The sequence below is a fragment of the Theropithecus gelada genome, chromosome 1 (assembly GCF_003255815.1).
Source record: "Theropithecus gelada isolate Dixy chromosome 1, Tgel_1.0, whole genome shotgun sequence".
Taxonomy (NCBI): Eukaryota; Metazoa; Chordata; class Mammalia; order Primates; family Cercopithecidae; genus Theropithecus; species Theropithecus gelada.
The window spans coordinates 48,859,968-48,879,835 of record NC_037668.1 but is presented as its reverse complement, the minus strand read 5'-3'; the positions used below and the strand labels follow the sequence as shown (position 1 = coordinate 48,879,835).

The window sequence follows — 19,868 nt, the reverse complement described above, 5'->3', positions numbered from 1 at the left end:
ACCAAGTGTCCTATTCTAGAAAAAGCAACCCAGCAGTAAGTGAAGCAGCCTCAGAGTCCCCCCCCTCTCTGGGATGGGTAATGGAAACTCTTGCACCCAGTGGGAGTGAGGCAGAAGTCTCCAGAATTCAGACTCTTCCCATGCACCCTGCCTCCCCAGGGCCTGTGACCTTTAGATGTGTTCCCTATTTCTGTAGGTATTATGAAGTTAGATGCAGGAGAATTCTTGAGAACTTAAAGGCACTTCCCCTCTACTTGTGCCCCCTTTGATTTTAACAACTGTTTGTTGAGCACCTACTCTGTGCCGAGGGACGGAAAGTCTGTTTTGGACAGGCCAGACAAGGTCCTAGCCCCAGTAAAGCTGTGGATTCCGGGGAGGGGCAGAGAGAGTGATGATAAAGACGTGAAAGCAAAACAAAACAGCCTGCAACAAGTACTATAAAGGAAAACGAACAGGATGCTGTAATGGAGAATTTGGGGGACTGCTTAGGGTTCCTGGGACATTTGAGGAGGTACTAGGCTGAGATGTGAAGTTGGAGGTGACCATGGGAGGAGTAGAGAGGAGGAAAAAATGTTCCAGACAGAGACAACAGCAGCTACAAAGGTCTTAGGGGAAGGGGGAAACTGTAGAAACTAAGGAACTGCATGAGGAGGTGGGTGGGCGGGTAGCACAAGATGAGGGCCCAGAGTGGGCAGGGGCCATGGGGCCCAGTGAAGGGTTTGGATTTGATTCCAGGGACAGTGGAGGGGTTTTAAGCAAGGGAGTGGTAATATCAGAATTTTATTTTTATTTTATTTATTTACTCAGACAAGATCTTGTTGTGTCGTCCAGGCTGGAGTGCAGTGATGCAATCACAGCTCACTGTAGCTGCCACCTCCTGGCTTCAAGCGATTCTCCCACCTCAGCCTCCCAAGTAGCTGGGACTACAGGCACGTACCACCACGCCTGTAAAAAAAAAAAAAAAATTGGGGTCTGTGTTGCCCAGGCTGACCTAGAAATTAGACTCCAGTGATTCTCCTGCCTCAGCCTCCCAAAGTGCTGGGATTACAGATGTGAGCCACTGCACCCAGCTAGATTTCTGTGGGGTTTTTTTGTTAATTGGTTTGAGATCGAGTCTCACTCTGTCACCCAGGCTGGAGTACACTGGCACAATCTCAGCTCACTGCAACCTCTACCTCCTAGGTTCAAGCAATTCTCCTGCCTCAGCCTCTTGAGTAGCTGGGATTACAGGTGGATGCCACCAGGCCCAGCTGATTTTTTGTGTTTTTAGTAGAGACAGAGTTTCACCATGTTGGCCAGGCTGGTCTTGAACTCCTGACTTCAAGTGATGCACCTACCCTGGCCTCCCAAAGTGTTGGGATTATATGCGTGAGCGAGCCACGGCGCCTGGCTTCAGCCAGATTTCATTTTAAAAGCTCACCCTGGCTGCCGAGGGGGCTGTCAGAGGGCAGGAGTGGAAGCCAGGAGACCATTAGGAGCCACTGCCCTCACTTGTCCCTGTGATGTCAGGCCCCTCACCCCTCTAAACCTGTTTATTCACACATATGTGTGACTGTGAGAATCACATTTGGAATGAACAGAAATGTACTTTGCAAAGTTGAAAAGTACTCATTAATGCAGGGATTCCCATCTTGCTAGAAGTGGAGAGTCCTTTGGAAATCTGCTGGGTTAGACCTCTCTGGGGTTCTTGATTGGGACAGTGCTAGGGCTGAGTCCCTAACTGAACACCTCATATCTGAGAGAACCCCCTTTCCCTGCTTAGGGTTATAGGAGAGGGCTCAGGGGCTGGGGGGAGAGGCACCTGGCTGAGGCTCAGACTCTTGATGGGGAAGATGGGAAAGAAGGGTCCCCTTCCTGGCTTCTGACGTCCCTGGAGCAGTGGTTCTCTTGTGTTGCAGGGAGGGCGATACCTTTGAGCACGGGGGTGACCACCGGACCACCCTGCAGCCATCCAAATGCACACACACACAGCTCTTTCATCCCGTGTCAGGGAGTTCAGAGAAATTTTCTGAAACTCATTCACAAACTGGCTTAAAGGCCTCTGAGCTAGAAAGGGGAACTGAAAGGGGACACCTACCTTTTTACTCCACCTTTTTTGTCTGGTCTTTCTAGCATTAACCCCCTAGACACACCTAAGTGTGTCTAAGTGATGCTGAGGGGAACCTGTCTTGATTGCTCTGGACCAAATCGAGGGCACCTTCCTGAGACTTTTGTTATCTGCCACTGGGGACCCCATTGTTGAAGGGGGACTTAAGATTTTCTCGAAGGAGAGCTCACTGTGAGGGCCTTTCCTGCCTGCTAGGGGCTTCAGTTTGGGGGCCTCCTCTCCCGACCTCCGGGGAAGGGAGGGGTCCCCATCTCCCCCGGGCCTCTCGGGTCTTGGGGTCTCCCCGGGAGGCCGGCGGTTGGGAACCGGGCGCCGACGCACTGATCAGGCCCCGCCCGCAAAGGTGGTGCAACTCCTGGTCCGGCCCATCCCATCCCGGCCACCCGGGCAGCGGGACCAGGCGTCTGGGGCGCAGCATGCGGGGCTTGTGGCCGCCGCCCCCGGTGTGCGCCCTGCTGTCGGCGCTGGGGGTGAGGCGGGTGCGGCCCGGAGGGCGGGGGCGGGAGGCGGGCGGGACCCCTCCCCGCGCGGGCCGCTCCGTGGGCCGGTCTCGGTCTCGGGTGTCCTAGCTGGGGCGGGGCGCGGCGGCGGCGGCGCGGGGGTCGGGGCCGCTTTCCCGTTCGGGCGCGAGAGCCATGGAGGCGCTGAGGGAGTCCGTGCTGCATTTGGCCTTGCAGATGTCGACCTACAAGCGGGCCACGTTGGACGAGGAGGACCTGGTGGACTCACTCTCCGAGGGCGACGCGTATCCCAACGGCCTGCAGGTAGGCGCCCTCCGCTCCCAACCGGTGCCCCGGCGCCCGGGGTCCGGGGTCCGGGCATGCGCGCTGCTGCTGCCGCCGCGCCCCCAATCCCTACCTACCCCGCCTCTTCCCCTCCCCCGTCCCGCCATCCAGGAGGGGCCGCGCCTCCCCGCAGCTGGAGCTCCGCGGGGAGAAGCCTTCCAGAGCCCACCAGTTTCCCCTCACCTGCCCCTGCCATCCCCAGATCCTCCCGGCCACCTGCTTCTGGGGCCACAGCCCAGGTGGCAGAGTTAAAAGCACCCCTGAGACCCGAACTGGCCCAGTTCCCTTTCCACAGAAGGCACAGTTTGTGAATGTCCCGGGACTTGCCCAGGCTCATTACCGGCAGTCTACAGCTTTTCTGTTTTAGCATGGAAAGCCCTGCATCCCTGGAACCCACTCCCCCAGTCGTGGGCAAACTGGGAAAGTTGGTCACCTTATCCAGGAGGCAGTACCACCCTCTTCCTCTTTCCCTCCCAATACCTGAGTTTCCTGGGGCCAGGAACCTGTCCTCTGCCCCCTCTCCCTGCCACTTTTCATTCTACTGAGGAAGTCCAATTCCTCTCCTCCCCAGGGTCTGCACCTGTGGGCATCTCATCTGCCCACTCCAGGGGAGGGCCCCACCCCCGTCCCTGCCTTGTGACAGGACACTGAGCAAGGTTGCTTTCTGTCCTCCCCTCCCTGGGGAGCTGCACTGGGACAGCTGTGGCCAAGACCTCAGTGCTGGAGGGGTTTGGAGCCAGCCAGGTGCATGGGAAGGTGTTGGAAACCATGCTGACACCCTAGGAGACCCAGTGATCTGGCTCTTCAGAAACCAGTGTAGAAAGAGGAGTTGGGGCACCCCAATTCCCGGAGGACTTCTGCCAGGTAGACCAAGGGAGGTATTCGGGAGAATCTTGGGGGCGCTTAGTGAACTGGCACACAACTCTTCCCAAAGGCGAGCTTAGGATGAGTGGACACTTAGGTTGCCAGGCCCTCTCCACTCAGACACGCCTCTTAGAAGTGAATAATCCTCCCAGTGCAGGGAGACACCATTGATGGAGTTCCTCCTCCAGGAGTCAGGCCCAGGGGACCCAAACTCACGGTCCCAAGTGCTCTACCCACTGGGATGTGGTACCCATGCTTAACCTTCAGGAACACCCCTGAGAGCTGTAGGGATTACTGTCCCCACTTACAGATGTGGAAACTGAGGCTCTGAGAGGGGCAACCACTGGCCTTCGGTCACAGAGCTAAAAATCCGGGAGTGACACATCAAACCCCGTCTGTCTCAAACCCCTTCCCAGTGGACTCTTCATAAAAGGCTGAAGCCAGCAGGAAATTAGATTTCTGGGGCAGGTGCTTTTCCCTTCACAAATCAAAACAGAATCTAATCAGCAGTGTTTTTCAGTCTCATCTTCCACAGAAGGGTCTAAATATATCAACACGAAAGCATTTCAGAATTCAGCAAAGTAATATGCCGTGTTGCTGTTATGCTCACAGCAGCCTGTTTGGGGTATAGCCTTTTTAAGATGAAATAGCACATTTGTCTGGGGAGGGCCCCCGGCCAAGCAGGGGGAGCCCCGTCTCTGAAGCCAGTGACCCAGGTTTGAATTCGTACTCCACTCATGACCTTGGGCAAGTGGCTTAATCTCTTTCAGTGGTGATGCCTCACTGTGAAATGGATGTTAGGGAAAGTGGATGTCATGCATATTATACAGGGCCTGCTAGGATTATTGTTTTATGCCCACGTTATTGATGATAAAGGTGAGGTAGAGAGAGAGGTTAGAGACGTTCCTAGGGTCGCATCGCTGTTGTCTGTGGTTGGAGTTAGTGTCGGTGTCCCTAAATGGATACATTTTCCACTTTCCTTGTAGGAAAAGGCAAAGAGGTTACCCAAGGATTTGGGACATTTTTGTGGGTACCCAGCTTGGCTTGCGTGGCGCCGCCACAACTTCCCCAAAGTGAACATAAATTAGCTAGTGCTTGCTTTTCTGAGTCAAGAACCCATTCATCTCCATTTATGAGGCAGAGTATTCTATTAATTTAATGTTTTCAATCGTTTTTTTTTTTTTTTCCCCGCAGTGTAAAAGCTTTATATGCTCACTGGGGGGAGAAAAAAAGATAGTCAAGTATAAAAAGGAATTAAAAACGGAGCAGTAATCCTGCCACTTGGAGATAACGGTTTCTAGTTTTTCACACTTGTATGTATATATTTTTAAACATAGTTGAACTCACTCTAAATATACAGTGTTATATCCCTCATTTTTCATTCAGTGCCACTTCATAAGCATCTTCTACATTGTCAGAAACTCCCGAAACATGCTGCCATTAAAAATCGTAACACCTCATGGTACCAACATATAAAACTATACTTATTCACTCCACTGTAGTTGGACCCTTAGGCTCCATTGCTGTCACTCTATGGGTGACCCATTTTTTAGCTTTTCAGATTATTTCCTTGGGGCCGGTTGCTAGCAACACAACTTCTTCCTCAACTTTATTTACATTTATTTGTTTATTTTGAGACAGAATCTCTGTCTGTTGTAGAGGCTGGAGTGCAGTGGCACGATCTCAGCTCACTGCAACCTCCGCCTCCCAGGTTCAAGCGATTCTCCTGCCTCAGCCTCTGGAGTAGCTGGGATTACAGGCGCACGCCACCATGCTCGGCTAATATTTGTATTTTCAGTAGAGATGAGGCTTTGCCATGTTGGCCAGGCTGGTCTCGAACTCCTGCCCTCAGGTGATCTGCCTGCCTCGGCCTTCCAAAGTGCTGGGATTATAGGCATGAACCACCACGTCTAGCCTGTGCTCTCAATTTTAGACTTTTAAAAATAGATCCTTCACCCCAAATCCTTCTCTTGATGGACAGCTAAAAAATAAGCTATTTGATTTTTCAAGATTTTGAAGTCCGTTAGTCTTAGGAAGTCCCAGGTGATCAACACCAATAACTAATAAATGGAAACTTCCGTTTTTCAGCCAAACTTGCCACATTCGTTACTTTATTACTTGCCACATTTATTTATTATTATTGGACCTGCTGGCCAGTGTTGAATTTAACCAGAGCAAAATTCTACCTGTACCTCACATGAGAGCATTTTTCTTTTTCTTTCTTTTTTTCTTTTTTTTTTTTGAGACAAGGTCTCACTCTGCTGCTCAGGCTAGAGTGCAGTGGCGCAATCTGGGCTCACTGCAGCCTTGACCTGTGATTCTCTCACCTCAGCCTCCCAAATAACTGGAACTACAGGCACATGCCGCCATGCCTGGCTAATTTTTGTATTTTTAATAGAGATGGGGTTTTGCCATGTTGCCCAGGCTGGTCTCGAACTCCTGGCCTCAAGTGATCCTCCTGCCTCAGCCTCCCAAAGGACTGGGATTACAGCCACCGTGCCTAACCTTTTCTTTTTCTTTATCCCATATTTTAGGCACAAATTACTTGCAGTCTACTAAAGTGAGTCATTCTGGACCAAGCACAGAATTCAGAGGCAGTTAGCTCTAACTTAGAGCCCAGCTCTGGCTCTTCTGGGCTGTGAGACCTGAAAGCAACTCACTTCCTCAGCTTCCTTTGTAAAATGGGGTTAATATTATTACCCACCTCTTGGAGCTGTTGTAAAGGCTCAGATGGGACAGTATGAGGGAAAGCATTTTGGATAATGCTTAGAAAAAGGATTTGGTTATTATGAGGATTATTATAGAAACTCACTATGGGTGACATGATATAATAATATACATCTAAATATGTTAGCTTTCTCTCTGAAGCCTCTGCACTGCCAAAGCCAGCTGCCTGATCTTCCCACACCTGAACATACACCATTTCGGTGGCAGGAAGGGAAATAGCTGAAGTTACACCTGCAGCCTGAACTGAGGAGCAGATGGCCATGTCTACCAAAACCTTTGAAATTCATTCAGTTACTTCTAACGGTCTTTTTTTGTTGTTAAGAAAAAAGGAAAGGTGAGATCTTAAATTCTTAGTTATGGTTTTCTCATTTTTTTCCCACCTTGCACAGGGCTCCCCTCCCCTCCCCTTTGCCTTCTTTCTCCTTCTTTCTTCTTCCCTCTTCTTTCTTTCTTTCTTTTTTTTTTTTTTTGAGACACAGTCTCGCATTGTTGCCCAGACCTGAGTGCAGTGGCGCAATCTCAGCTCACTGCAACCTCCACCTCCTGGGTTCAAGCAATTCTCCCACCTTAGCCTCCCCAGTAGCTGGGATTACAGGTGCACACCACCATGCCTGGCTAATTTTTGTGTTTTTAGTAGAGACAGAGTTTTACCATGTTGGCCAGCCTGGCCTCAAACTCCCAACCTCAGGTGATCCACCTGCCTTGGCCTCCCAAAGTGCTGGGATTACAGGCATGAGCCACTTTGCCTGGCCCCCAGCCCCTAATTTTTATATGTATTTTATAGAGCCAGTTTCTTTGTTTGCTCTCTCGTCCGGGCTTGAGTGCATTGGCGTGATCATGGCTTACTGCAGGCTTGAATTCCAGGGCTCAAGCGATCCTCTCACCTTGGCCTCCCAAAGTGCTGGGATTACAGATGTGAGCCATCATGCCTGGCCAAAGCTGTCTTTCGAGGGTGGTTTCAGGGACAGGCCCACTCAATGTTTTAAAAAGACATGTCTGTTTACCTGGAGTTGTCAACTCTGTTTGCCTGTTAAAGCCTTGAGGTTCTAGAGTCTGAGAAGTCATACCTGGAACCTCATCCACCCTCCTCATTTTAGAGATGGGAGACTGAGGCCCAGAGACTGCCCAGCAACACGCAGTGGGATAGTTGACTTCTGAGGGTTACCGTCTTTCTCCCATGCTGTGGGGAGCTGGGTGTTCCTTCTGGGAGGCAAGGAAAGCTAGAAAGTACTTAATCAGCCTTTGATTCTTGCTAAGATGTGAGGAGTGCCCTCCCCTACCTGCAGCAGGTCCTACTTTAAGCTGTTACCAGTCATTTAAAGTCAGGCATCTGGGTGGGGTGGCAGACAGGGCTCAGGCGGAGACAAGAGGACACAGGACATGAGTTTTGCTCTGGACTGACCCCAGTGCCTCAGCCAGAAGGCCACCTCATGGAAACTTTACTGGAAGAAACTTCCCCAAACTGACTTTGCGGCGCTTCCGGAGGCAGGGTTCCTCGCGGGCTGGGCTGTCACAGTCGACTTGCTCTCAAAGGCTTATTTACTCCAGGGAGCCGAGCCTGGTGCCCCTGCCAGCGCTCCCGGGTGGCTGGGCTTCTGGGCTGCAGACGGGTGGGATCCCTGCTAGACCCTTGGCCAAACCACTCCCATTGCTGCTTCCTGCAGTCCAGGTTGCTGGGTTCTGCCTTTCCTCCTGACCTGACTCGGAAAACCTGGCTTCGCCTGGCTCCCCACCCTCTCTGCTCCTGGCTTGTCTCCTGGGCCCCAGGCAGTGGGCCCCGTCCTCACCTGCAGAACTTGTTCTTGCTGTAAGCCTAGGTGAGCCAAGCACTCACTTCTGTAACCAAATATGCGTCCCAGATTAGGGCTTTGTTCCCTTGGCTGTGGAAACCCTGGGAACTCCTGGCTGGGTAGTGCTGCCCTATTTCCCTTACTCTAGCTCTCTCACTCTCTCTGTTTCTCTGGCTCTCTCATTTCTTTGTCTTGTTCTCCACCTCTCTGTTTTGAGGGCACCACCTCCCTCTCATTCTCTTTCTGTTTCCCATGACAATAAATAGGAAATTAAGCCCACCAGTGAGCTGAGCATCTACAGCAGTTCTGCGTCTTCCAGGCGTCAGCGCTGCCTCTTAGCGGATGGCCACTTCACAGTACCCTCTCCTGAGAGGGACCGGGCTGCCCGCCACCAATCCTCCTACCCTCCAAGCTGCTCAGGCCAGTTCTACCATGATTGACAGGACCTCATTTCCAAAAGAAAACTGAGAAACCACTCACATCTCCCCATGCTGTGGCCTCATCTCACAGATCCCCTCCACAGTCCCATGAAGGAGGCTGGGCAGGTGTAACAGGGATGCAAAGAAAAGAGACTCAGCCGAGGCCAGCAGCCATTGGAAGCAGATCGATGCCCTGACTCACGGCCCAGCCCTTTCCATTGCACCCAGGAATTGGCCAACCTGCCCTGGAGAGGCCTCCTGATCCTGGTCCAGTACCTCTAGGTGACTTCTCCCACGCCAGGAAGAGGCATCTGGATTCCTTCTGCCTTCAGAGACAAGGCTCATCCAGAAACCATGAGGCCCATAGCCTATAGCACAAGTCAAGCAAAGAACAAGACAAAGGTTAAAAACCCCATTTTCAAAGTCTGCTTACTATTCTTGCCTGAAACTATGAATTTTTAATTCAATTCTGGCTTAATTTTAATTTAATTTTGCAGTGAACACTATTTGTTTTGATTTAGCACTTTTCATCAAACAGTGAAGGCCAGCTCCACCTCCTGCGCCTGCAGGAGGGTAGCACGTCCTGGTAGGCCTGCAGCTGCCAGTCCTGGAGACGTGAGTTGCCTCCCTGTTCTCTCTCCTCTCTCTTTGCCTTCATGCCCCAACTTCCTGTGTTTCTTCTGGCGCTAACGCTAATACCTATTCTTAGAAATGTTGTGAAGCTAGGCCCGGCGCAGTGGCTCATGCCTGTAATCCCAGCACTTTGGGAAACTGAGGTGGGCAGATCACCTGAGGTCAGGAGTTTGAGACCAGCCTGGCCAACATAGTGAAACTGTCTCTACTAAAAAGACAAAAATTAGCTGGGCGTGGTGGTGCACACCTGTAATCCCAGCTACTTGGGAGGCTGAGGCAGGAGAATTGTTTGAACCCGGGAGACAGAGGTTCCAATGAACAGAGACCTCCCCACTGCACTCCAGCCTGGGTGATATAGTGAGACTACGTCTCAAAAAAAAAAAAAAAAAAAAAAAAAATTTAAAAAAGGAATGTTATGGGCCAGGCACTGTGGCTCATGCCTGTAATCCCAGCATTTTGAGAGGCTGAGGCGGGCAGATCACGAGGTCAGGAGATTGATTGAGACCATCCTGGCTAACACAGTGAAAACCCATCTCCACTAAAAATACAAAAAATTAGCCAGGCATGGTGGCACGTCCCTGTAGTCCCAGCTACTCGGGAGGCTGAGGCAGGAGAATCTCTTGAACCCGGGAGGCCAAGGTTGTGGTGAGCCGAGATGGCGCCACTATACTCCAGCCTGGGTGACAGAGCAAGACTCTGTCTCAAAAAAAAAAAAAAAAAGAATGTTATGAAGATAGAATTGCACCATCAAAATCGAATTAATATGATCCCAGACACTTAGCCCTCAAGTGTTTATTTGCTGCCATTATTCTTTTTTTCCTTTCCTCTCCCTCTGTTTCTTTCATCTTCCCCGTTCTATTGCTTGCTTCTCTCCCTTCTCTCCACAGATGACTTTGCTCCTTGCTCCTAGCTATCTCCTATCCAGATAAGGTGAGGTTTCCCTGCGTCCCAAGCCTAGTGGCTGTGTCCTTTGGCTCCCTGGAGCCAGCACCAGGCATAGGGTGCTGGCTTTTCTTTTCTTTTCTGTTTTTTTTGTTTTCAAGACAGGGTCTCGCTCTGTCATGCAGGTTGGAGTGCAGTGGCGTGATCTCTGCTCACTGCAGCTTCCAGGTCCCAGTTTCAAGCAATTCTCCCACCTCAGCCTTCCCAGTAGCTGGGATTACAGGCGTGTGCCACCATGCCCAGTTAATTTTAATATTTTTAGTAGAGATGCGGTTTCACCATGTTGGCCAGGCTGATCTCAAACTCCCAACCTCAGGTGATCCACCCACCTCACCCTCCCAAGGTGCTGGGATTACAGTCGTGAGCCACTGCGCCTGACCTCTTTTTTTTTTTTTCTTTTTTGAGATAGGGTCTTGCTCTGTTGCCCGGGCTGGAGTGCAGAGGCACAATCATGGCTCACTGCAGCCTCGACCTTCCAGGCTCAAGCAATCCTCCCGCCTCAGCTTCCCAAGTAGCTGGGACTACAGGTGTGTGCCACCACGCCTACTAATTTAATTTAATTGTTTTTATTTCTTAGAGATGGGGTCTGACTGTGTTGTCCAGGCTGGTCTTGAACTCCTGGGCTTAAGCCATCCTCCTACCTCAGCCTCCCAAAGTGTTGGGATTATAGGCATGAACCACTAAGCCTGGCTGATGGGTACCTCTTAAACCAAGGTCTCATCCAGGCGTGGTGGCTCACACCTGTAATCCCACCACTTTGGGAGGCTGAGGCAGGCGGATCACGAGGTCAGAAGTTCGAGATCAGCCTGACCAACATGGTGAAACCCCATCTCTATTAAAAATACAAAAATTAGCCAGGCGTGGTAGCACACGCCTGTAATCTTAGCTACTCAGGAGGCTGAGGCAGGAGAATCGCTTGAAGCAGAGGTTGCAGTGAGCCGAGATTGTGCCATTGCACTCCAGCCTGGTTGACAGACGGAGATTCCGTCTCAAAAAACAAAACAAAACAAAACAAAAACAGTCTCACGGCCTCCTTGTGCCCTGTGAGCTGAGCCGTGATAATGGGGGCATGAGAGGCCTAAAGGAGGAAGGATGAAACAAACTCAGGGGCAACAGGACACATACGTCAGCGTCCCTAGACAAGGCAGTGCCTGCTTCAAGTCCTTGGGGCCCTTCTGAATACCAGTGACCAAGGTAGAGTGTGTGTGATAACTGATTACTCTGAAAAAGCACTTGATAAACTTCTGAGTACAGTGTACATGTTAGCATCACACCAGGCTGTCTGTCTCTGCGCCAGGCCCTTACAGCCTGAACTTTTCATTCATGAACATAGCATGGTCTGAAACTTCCATTGCTCACTGTTTTAGAAGAGATTCTTGAAGGATTTGAGCAGGCGGCGTCCCTCCCACTTACTGACCCAGCTGCTTCAGTGTCTTAGCCTCCTGGGCCTGCACAGAAGTGTCTCTAAGCCCCAAGATCCTTTGCTCAGTTTTGTTTTGTTTTGTTTCTGAGATGGAATCTGGCTCTGTCGCCCAGGCTGGAGTACAGTGGCGCCATCTCAGCTCACTGCAAGCTCCGCCTCCCGGGTTCAAGCGATTCTCCTGCCTCAGCCTCCCGAGTAGCTGGGACTACAGGCGCCCGCCACCACACCCAGCTAATTTTTGTGTTTTTTAGTAGAGATGGGGTTTCACTATGTTGGCCAGGCTGGTCTTGAACTCCTGACCTCAGGTGATCCTCCCACCTCAGCCTCCCAAAGTGTTGGGACTACAGGTGTGAGCCCCCACGCCTGGTCCCTTTTCTCAGTTTTGGAACCCAATTTTTTTTCCCACAGAAAGTGCTTGTGTTCCTCCGTCTCTGGTGCAGCAAATCCCAGTCGTTTCCTGCCCAGTAAATACCTAACCATGGCCACGTGGCTTCTCAGTACCCTTCCCTCAGGTGACCCACTTCAGATCCCCGAGTGCCAGGGTGGGACTCCCTCAGGACTCTGACCGGGCACCAGGGGCACCCCTCAGGCTATTGGTGGGGCACTTGCAGGTCAGAGTCTCAGTCTCCTCATCTTCCCTGACAGCTCTCCCTCTTCCTGGAAAGCCTTGCTCCCTCCATCCTGCCCTTCCCAAAGGGCAAGTCTAATCATGTCATTCCAGTCCTCAAGAGGAAGTCCAGGCTCTTAACTTGGCTTTCTGTGCCCCTTAGCATCTAGGCCCTCCTCTCCTCTCCACTTCCATTCCCTCTTATCTGGCCAGTTCCTACTTATTCTCACCGACCCAGGCCAGACATCTCCCCTTCCAGGAAGCCCTCCCTGATTGAACACCTGCCAGCCCCAGTCTGTTTCTTTATCTGCCTCCCTGCTGGGCTGTGTATTTCCAACATGGCCCTGAGTTGGTGCTCAGCTGTTAGCACATGACACAGTGTCACTGAACACATGTCACCCCACCTTCAGGAGACCCTTCCTGTCCTGTGGCCATGGGTTTTGCAGGAAGCACCTCTTGGAACAGAGGGGAGCCCCAAGCTGCCTTGGGTGTGAGAGGTCTAGGCTGACGGCTCCCATCGCTGCTGGCTGGTGTGTCCCTCCTCGGGCAGGGAGGGCCCTGCCACACCCTGCACTTCCTCTCATTGTGCCTCCCTTCCTGTTTAGCTAGACTGTTAGGCTGGAGGGATTTTTCCTCCCTTTCAGGACCTGAATGGAGCTATTTCTCCTTGCATCTCTGCCAACATCTCCCAGGACCCACCTCTGATCCACTGGTGGGCTCAGGCATCAACAGCTTTGGGTTCCAATCCCAGCTGTCCCCATTCAGCTGGGTGGTGAGAAGCCAGGGTCTGACCTCTGTGGACCTCAGTTTCCTTGTAAAAAGAAAAGTAACAAGGTGGCTCATGTGTTTTTGCGTGGGATTATGAGGGTTTAATGAGCTAAGGAGGTCTGTGCTTCTGAAGTGTGAGCCGTGGCCGTGTCACCCTTGATCCTGACCCGCTGATGTGGGGGTTCTACGGAGAGCCCAGCTGGGTACTCACTGGATGCCTGCAAGTCCAAACATCCTGTTCTTTTTGAACTCCTTACTAGAGAAACAGGGAAAAGCTGTAGTTTTTTCCTTCCACTCATATCAAGTGACACAAAAAAACAAGCCTGTCGGGGCCGAGCTGCTTGACTCTCTGATGTTTGGGAGCAGATCTGAGCAGCTGAGCAGGGTGGCTGTTCCTTTCTTGGATTAGGGTTGAATCTGTGGGAACCAGACCACCCCTGAGACAGGAGGCAGCCCTGATGCCTCCCCAGGGCCTGGGCCTGCAGCAGAGCCCCTTCCTCCGAGGGAAGCGGGACCTGGGGCTCACGTCTTCCCCGCCCCTCTTGCCTCCTTCCCTACAGGTGAACTTCCACAGCCCCCGGAGTGGCCAGAGGTGCTGGGCTGCGCGGACCCAGGTGGAGAAGCGGCTGGTGGTACTGGTGGCACTTCTGGCGGCAGGACTGGTGGCCTGCTTGGCAGCGCTGGGCATCCAGTACCAGACAAGTAGGTGCCTCCGTGTTGCATGGTGGGCTCAACTCACTCCTGTCCCTGGCTCTGTCAGCTTGGGCAAGGGGGGCTTCCCTGCTTAAGCCGGGGCAGGCCTCTAAGGCCAAGGAGGGAGCCAGCTCCAGGGGGATCTAGGTGCTGAGATGGACCAAGACCTGGAAAGTGGGCAGCGTGGGTGGTATAAAGATCTCGCACTTGAGTCCACATCGTGTCCCAGCAACTTACTGGCTGTGTGACCTTGGACAAACCTCTTACTCTCTCAGCCTGTGTCTTCTCTAATTTAAATGGGAAAACAGTGCCCAGTTGGGAGATGGCTCTGCGGACTAGAGATAACATATGTCACATAGCTGGTGCCTTGTGTTGTTGCTAGGATGTGGGGTAATTACACACATAGGCTGACATTGTGTGCTATCTCTAGTTCCAATAAAATAACAATAATGCCCTCTGTTTACTAAATTCTTTCCTCCGACCAAATACCCCAAATACCGCACCCGCTTCAGATGCAATCTCATTTCCTCCTCAGGGCAGCCCTGTGAGGTGTGGTTACTTTTGGCCTCTTTTCCATATTAGGAAACTGAGGCACTCAGATGGAGTGACTTGCCCAAGGTTACGTGGCTAATGGGGGATCAAGTGGGGCCCTTGAATGCGGAGGTTGGAATTCACCCACAGGCTACTGGGCTCAAGCCCAGGCTCCACCTCCCTTTGTAATCCAAGTATGCTCCAGAGCACATTAGCACCCCCAGGAGAGCTGCCCTTCCGGGATCCAGCTGCCTGCCTGTCGTGTTCCTTGGTCGGTGCTTTTGTCTGTCCCATTTTGAATGGTGATACAATTGGGCCCCTCTGATCCTGCTGTAGGGGTCTGAGACTGGTTCTCTGTTTCCGACTGAGTGGATCTAGCCAGGTGCCTCACACAGAGTTAATGCTCAGTAAACACTTACGAAGTGGGAAAGGGTAGATCCAAGTTAGAAATAAGGATGGGGAATTAGCCAATGCCAGGACCTCTCAGTCCCCTGTTGCCCCAACATTTATTCTTCTGATGGCAGATGGTTCACCTGGTTGAGCAGCCTCTAGGGGCTCCGCTCAGCATCCCACCCACTGACTCAGTCTCTCACCCCATGAGAGAAACTATGAGCTTTCTCGGGATCTGGGAACGTCCACTCCAGGCTGTGTGGAGCCTTCCCTCTGTGAAGTTGCTGGCCTGCAAGGGTGGCCACGCTGCACCGGGGTGGGGAGGGGACTCGGGGCCTAGAAAAGAGCAGGGACTTCATCTGAGCGTTCTTCCATCCCTCCTGGGTTAGGCACAAAGGTATCCATTCACTCCACAAACATAGGTTGTACTTAAGAAACAATTGCTTGATTAGTTAACTGACTGTCTAATGGTTTATGGTGTTTTACGAAATGTGCCTGGCTCAGCAGGTGCTTAATGCATGTGTGACTAACTAATGACTAGCTTTCAGGCCTTTAGCCCGATGTGTTTAGCATAGTGCCTATGCCACAGGTGTGCAGATAGTAAAATGAATAAATTAATGTTTGAATGAACAAAAGGGTAAGAAGGAAGATCAAGCTGAGAACAGCCTTTCTCTGCTGAGTGTGTGTATATTGTGTGATTCTGTCCTGGTGCGTGTTTGTGTGTGTGCGTGCCTCCTCTACTCACAGGATACAAGCTCGTCGTCGTCTCCTGCCACTGCCATGTCGTTGCATCCTGAATCCACTCTAGTTCAGAACCCCCTGCTGGTCAGTGTGGACCCTGGCCAGCGCGTCTGCACAGCTCTTGGCTTGGAGCAGCGGGAGCTGGCCAGACTCTGGCAGCCAGTGTTGCCCTGAGACTGCCCCTCGGAGCTCCCGAGATATGTCTTTGCCAGAAAGCAGGAGGGAGTCCCCACGGTCCAGCTCCTGATGATTAGACCCAAAACATTTCTGTTGTTATTGCCCAGTGGGGTCCCTTGGGAGGAATCCTGCTTCTGCCTCTCTTGTGTCCCTCTCTGGGTCTCGGAAGGGTTTTCTCCAGCCTGGACCTGGGAGAGGAACATTCTTCCCCTGGAATGGAGCTGGGCAGAGGATCAGGTGACCCTTGAGCCACCTGGGAAAGCAGTGGCCACCGCAGATATTAACAGTAACCTCATTACCCAGGTGCTGGTGCTGGCCACATCTGAGCAAACACCAAGCCAGTCAAAGCAAATCTGTCCAGGCACAGTGGCTCTCACGCCTGTAATCCCAGCACTTTGGGAGGCCAAGGTGGACGGATCACCTGAGGTCAAGATGTTCGCCAAGCATGACCAACATGGTGAAATCCTGCCTCTACTAAAAAATACAAAAATTAACCAGGCATGTCGGCGCACACCTGTAGTCCACCTGCTCTGGTGGCTGTCGTGGTGCACGCCTGTAGTCCCAGCTACTCAAGAGGCTGAGGCAGGAGAATCGCTTGAACCTCGGAGGCGGAGCTTGCAGTGAGCCAGGATGGCACCACTGCACTCCAGCCTGGGCGACAGAGCAAAAGTCTGTCTCAAAAAAAAAAAAAAAAGCAAATCTTTTGATGATTCTGAAGGCCAGCCTCTGGGAATGTCTGAGCACATATTTACATTTTTTACTTACCTTCCTGCTATGCTTCCTTTCCGGAAACATTGGTGCTTTGCAAACAGAGGCAACAAAACAAACAATACATTCTCCAAGAACACATATATATATATATATATATATATATATATATATATATATATTATTTTTTTGTTTGTTTTGTTTTTGTTTTTGTTTTTTTTTAGACGGAGTCTTGCTCTGTCACCCAGGCTGGAGTGCAGTGGCGCGATCTCGGCTCACTGCAAGCTCCGCCTCCCGGGTTCATGCCATTCTCCTGCCTCAGCCTCCCGAGTAGCTGGTACTACAGGCGCCCACCACCACACCCGGCTAATTTTTTGTATTTTTAGTAGAGATGGGGTTTCACCGTGTTGGCCAGGATGGTCTTGATCTCCTGACCTCATGATCCGCCCGCCTCGGCCTCCCAAAGTGCTGGGATTACAGGCATGAGCCACCGCGCCCGGCTCCAAGAACATATTTTTAAGAAAGCATTCTACACAGTTTTGAGGCCAGGCTCTGTCCAGATGAATGTCTGTAAATTAAATCTAAGATCTGTTCCTGCCTTCTCAATTGATCATGCGTGTCCCAAAGGAAAGACGTTTGCTGCCTCTGCAGGTGGTGAACAGTGCTGAATAAGGCCTTTCATTCATTTGGTTATTCATTCAAAAAACACATATTGAGGCCAGGCACAGTGGCTCACTCCTATAATCCTAGCCCTTTGGGAGGCCGAGGCGGGTGGATCAGCTGACGTCAAGAGTTCAAGACCAGCCTGGCCAACGTGGTGAAACCTTGTGTCTACTAAAAATACAAAAAATTAGCCAGGCGTGGTGGTGGACGCTTGTAATCGCAGCTACTCAGGAGGCTGAGGCAAGAGAATTGCTTGAGCCCAGGAGGCAGAGGTTGCAGTGAGTCGAGATTGTGCCACTGCATTCCAGCCTGGGCGACAGATCAAAAACTCTGTCTCAAAAGAAAAAAAAAAAAAAGCACGTATTAAACGGCTGCTAGTTGCCAAATACAATGCTAGGCAATGGAAATATAAAAACACGTAGGATACTGGCCTGCCCTGAAGTTCACATTCTAGTAGGACAGGTGGACAAGGAGATGGCCATGACATAGCACAGTAGCACAGCAGGCACCCAGGCCGCTGAGGGACCCAGAGAGGGAAGGGGGTCAAGTCATCAAAATGCATGAAGCACCTCCTGGGCCAGGAATATTTCATGAACTTTCTGCAAACCATTGAATAGTTGAATAATCAAGCCATTCCTCCTTAAGCACCTCCTTGGTCCCTAGCCCAGTGTCCAACAAAATAGACACTTAGTGAAGAACTCAAACCTCTTTTAAGACTGCTTTTTTTTTGAGACAGAGTCTCTTTCTTGTCACCCAGGCTGGAGTGCAGTGGCACAGTCTCGACTCACTGCAACCTCCGCCTCCCGGGTTCAAAAGATTCTCCTGCCTCAGCCTCCCAAGTAGCTGGGATTACAGGTGCCCACCATCATGCCTGACTAATTTTTGTATTTTTAGTGGTGATGGGGTTTCACCACGTTGGCCAGGCTGGTCTCGAACTCCTGACCTCAGGTGATCTGCCCGCCTCAGCCTCCCAAAGTGCTGGGATTACAGGCATGAGCCACCGAGCCCAGCCTCTGAGACTGACTTCTGGGACTAGTTTCTTGTTTTGTTTTTAAACCCAAGTCCCCATATGATAACAGCAAACACCTTAATCAGTTAATTAATCGGTCTCTCTCTCTCACGCACACAGACACATTCACACAGATGCTGATGCGTCTTCCCGCATTAGGCTCACTCTCAGCCGTCTCCTGGGCATCGCCACCAGCCAAGATATTGTAAAATTTTCCTTCCTGTGGTTTGATGTATGAAAACAATAGGTATTCTTTTCCTTCTCTAAGTATGGAGTTATATCGTAATACTCAGCAGGCTCTTTCAACCTACATAGAAATTCTCTCCCTGCCCCATAAAGATTTTGGTGCTTCCCTGGAGTTTGAAGTGGAGCAGTCAACTGTGATTAAGATGATTTGATTTAAAGATACTTAAAATGGCACTATCACCCCCACCATTTCCTTTCTCTGTTTTCGTGCGTAATGGCTCCATAATTTTTTTATGACACACCTCTCAACTGTGAACAATGATTTTTAATTGTTGTGTGATTATCTCAAAGTCAAATCACCCTGATTTTCCTGCTGTTGTGTGGCTGCTCTGAGCCCTTTGTCAGCCACCCATCTGAAGGACTTTGTGTTTGTCATCAGATGTTGATAAGCCCACAAGTGAACCTCTGCCCACTGGCCTTATGTTCCTGAGTGAGTTGAACACTGCCCCTACTAGCCCGTGCGTTCTTTGCTGCTCTCTAAAGACTGGCCTGAAACTTCAGACCCTGAGACTTGAGGGAGCTGAAACCCCGTGCCCAGCCATGGCCATCATCACTGTGAAATCTGTGAAATTGGGCCTACATTTCTTCCTAACTTTTAGATAGAGAAACTGAGGCATGGAGAGATGAGGTCACTTGCCCAAAGCCTCACTGGCAAAAGTAGAAAGCTGGATTTGAACCCAGGTCTGGTGGCCTCCAAAGCCCACCCTGCCTTACTGCCTCCCTGTGTGGTGGGGAAACAGATCTCAGCAGTCAGGCTGCACCAGCCCCTGGTGTGACTGGCAAAGAGGTGGGGAAGGAAAGCAGAAAAACACAGCCTTGGCATGGCTGGACTGAGACAGACCTGGGCCCAGCTCTCAGCTCTCCTCCCTCCCGCATAGCTGGGCAACCTTGTTCCATTCACTCCCTCAGTTTCCTCATCTTTAACCAGGGAGACGATGCCTGCAGCTGATGGCTTGTAATGAGTTAAAATGAGATCCTGAGTGTGTGCAAAGTGCCCAGTGCATGGCCACATTCAGTAAAGTCCCTTTGGTCATCAGCACAGCCTGGGTGGATGGATGATGGGACTGGGCCTGTGATTCTCGGTCCTGCACAGTCAGCTTCGTGTTGCTGCCTCAGGCCAGGCCTCTGCGCAGGCCACCCAGGCTTTGGGTCCTTTGGGAGAGCTCAGCCGCCAACATTGAGGTTGGGCTCTGGCCCTTTCCTCTTGCCTCTGGCAAACCAGTCTCTCAGGGTTGTTTAGCCTTTGGGTTTTTGAGGATTCCTTGAAGTCACGCACTTTCCTGCTTGTACACACTCTCCTGCTTGTATGCACTCTCCTGCTTGTACGCACTCTCCTGCTTGTACGCACTCTCCTGCTTGTACGCAGGAGTGATTTTTCCTGTTTCCTCCTTCTATTCCTAATAGGCTTTCCTCCTGCCTATGTCCTGTCGTCCATACTGTCTACATCACCCTTTTGGCACATAGTAAATGTTCAGTTTATTTTTGCAGAAAGAAGGACAGACATTTCTCCTACTGTTCCCTTTTGATTTATGTGTATATCCCCAACTGAATTGTTAGCTCTTGGATTAAAGGACTCTGCCTTTTTATGCCCAGTACCCCAGTACCCTACACACACACACACACACACGGGCATGGGCGCACACTT

The 19,868-nt window shown here is 51.2% G+C and overlaps 1 protein-coding gene across 4 annotated transcripts in view; it reads left to right on the top strand.

Moving 5' to 3' along the window:
* Nucleotides 1–19,868, top strand: part of ECE1 (endothelin converting enzyme 1) — a 132,270-nt gene that overhangs the window by 53,828 nt on the left and 58,574 nt on the right. The window contains exons 1-3 of one of the 4 annotated variants that reach the window (XM_025379814.1): nt 2,455–2,577; nt 2,785–2,871; nt 13,626–13,767. In XM_025379814.1, coding sequence (XP_025235599.1) covers nt 2,524–2,577; nt 2,785–2,871; nt 13,626–13,767 — 283 coding nt within the window. In that variant the 5' untranslated portion in view covers nt 2,455–2,523. Of the gene's footprint in view, nt 1–2,454; nt 2,578–2,784; nt 2,872–13,625; nt 13,768–19,868 lie in introns of those variants that run through there. The other 3 variants (XM_025379840.1, XM_025379822.1, XM_025379830.1) reach the window with 3 other exon arrangements.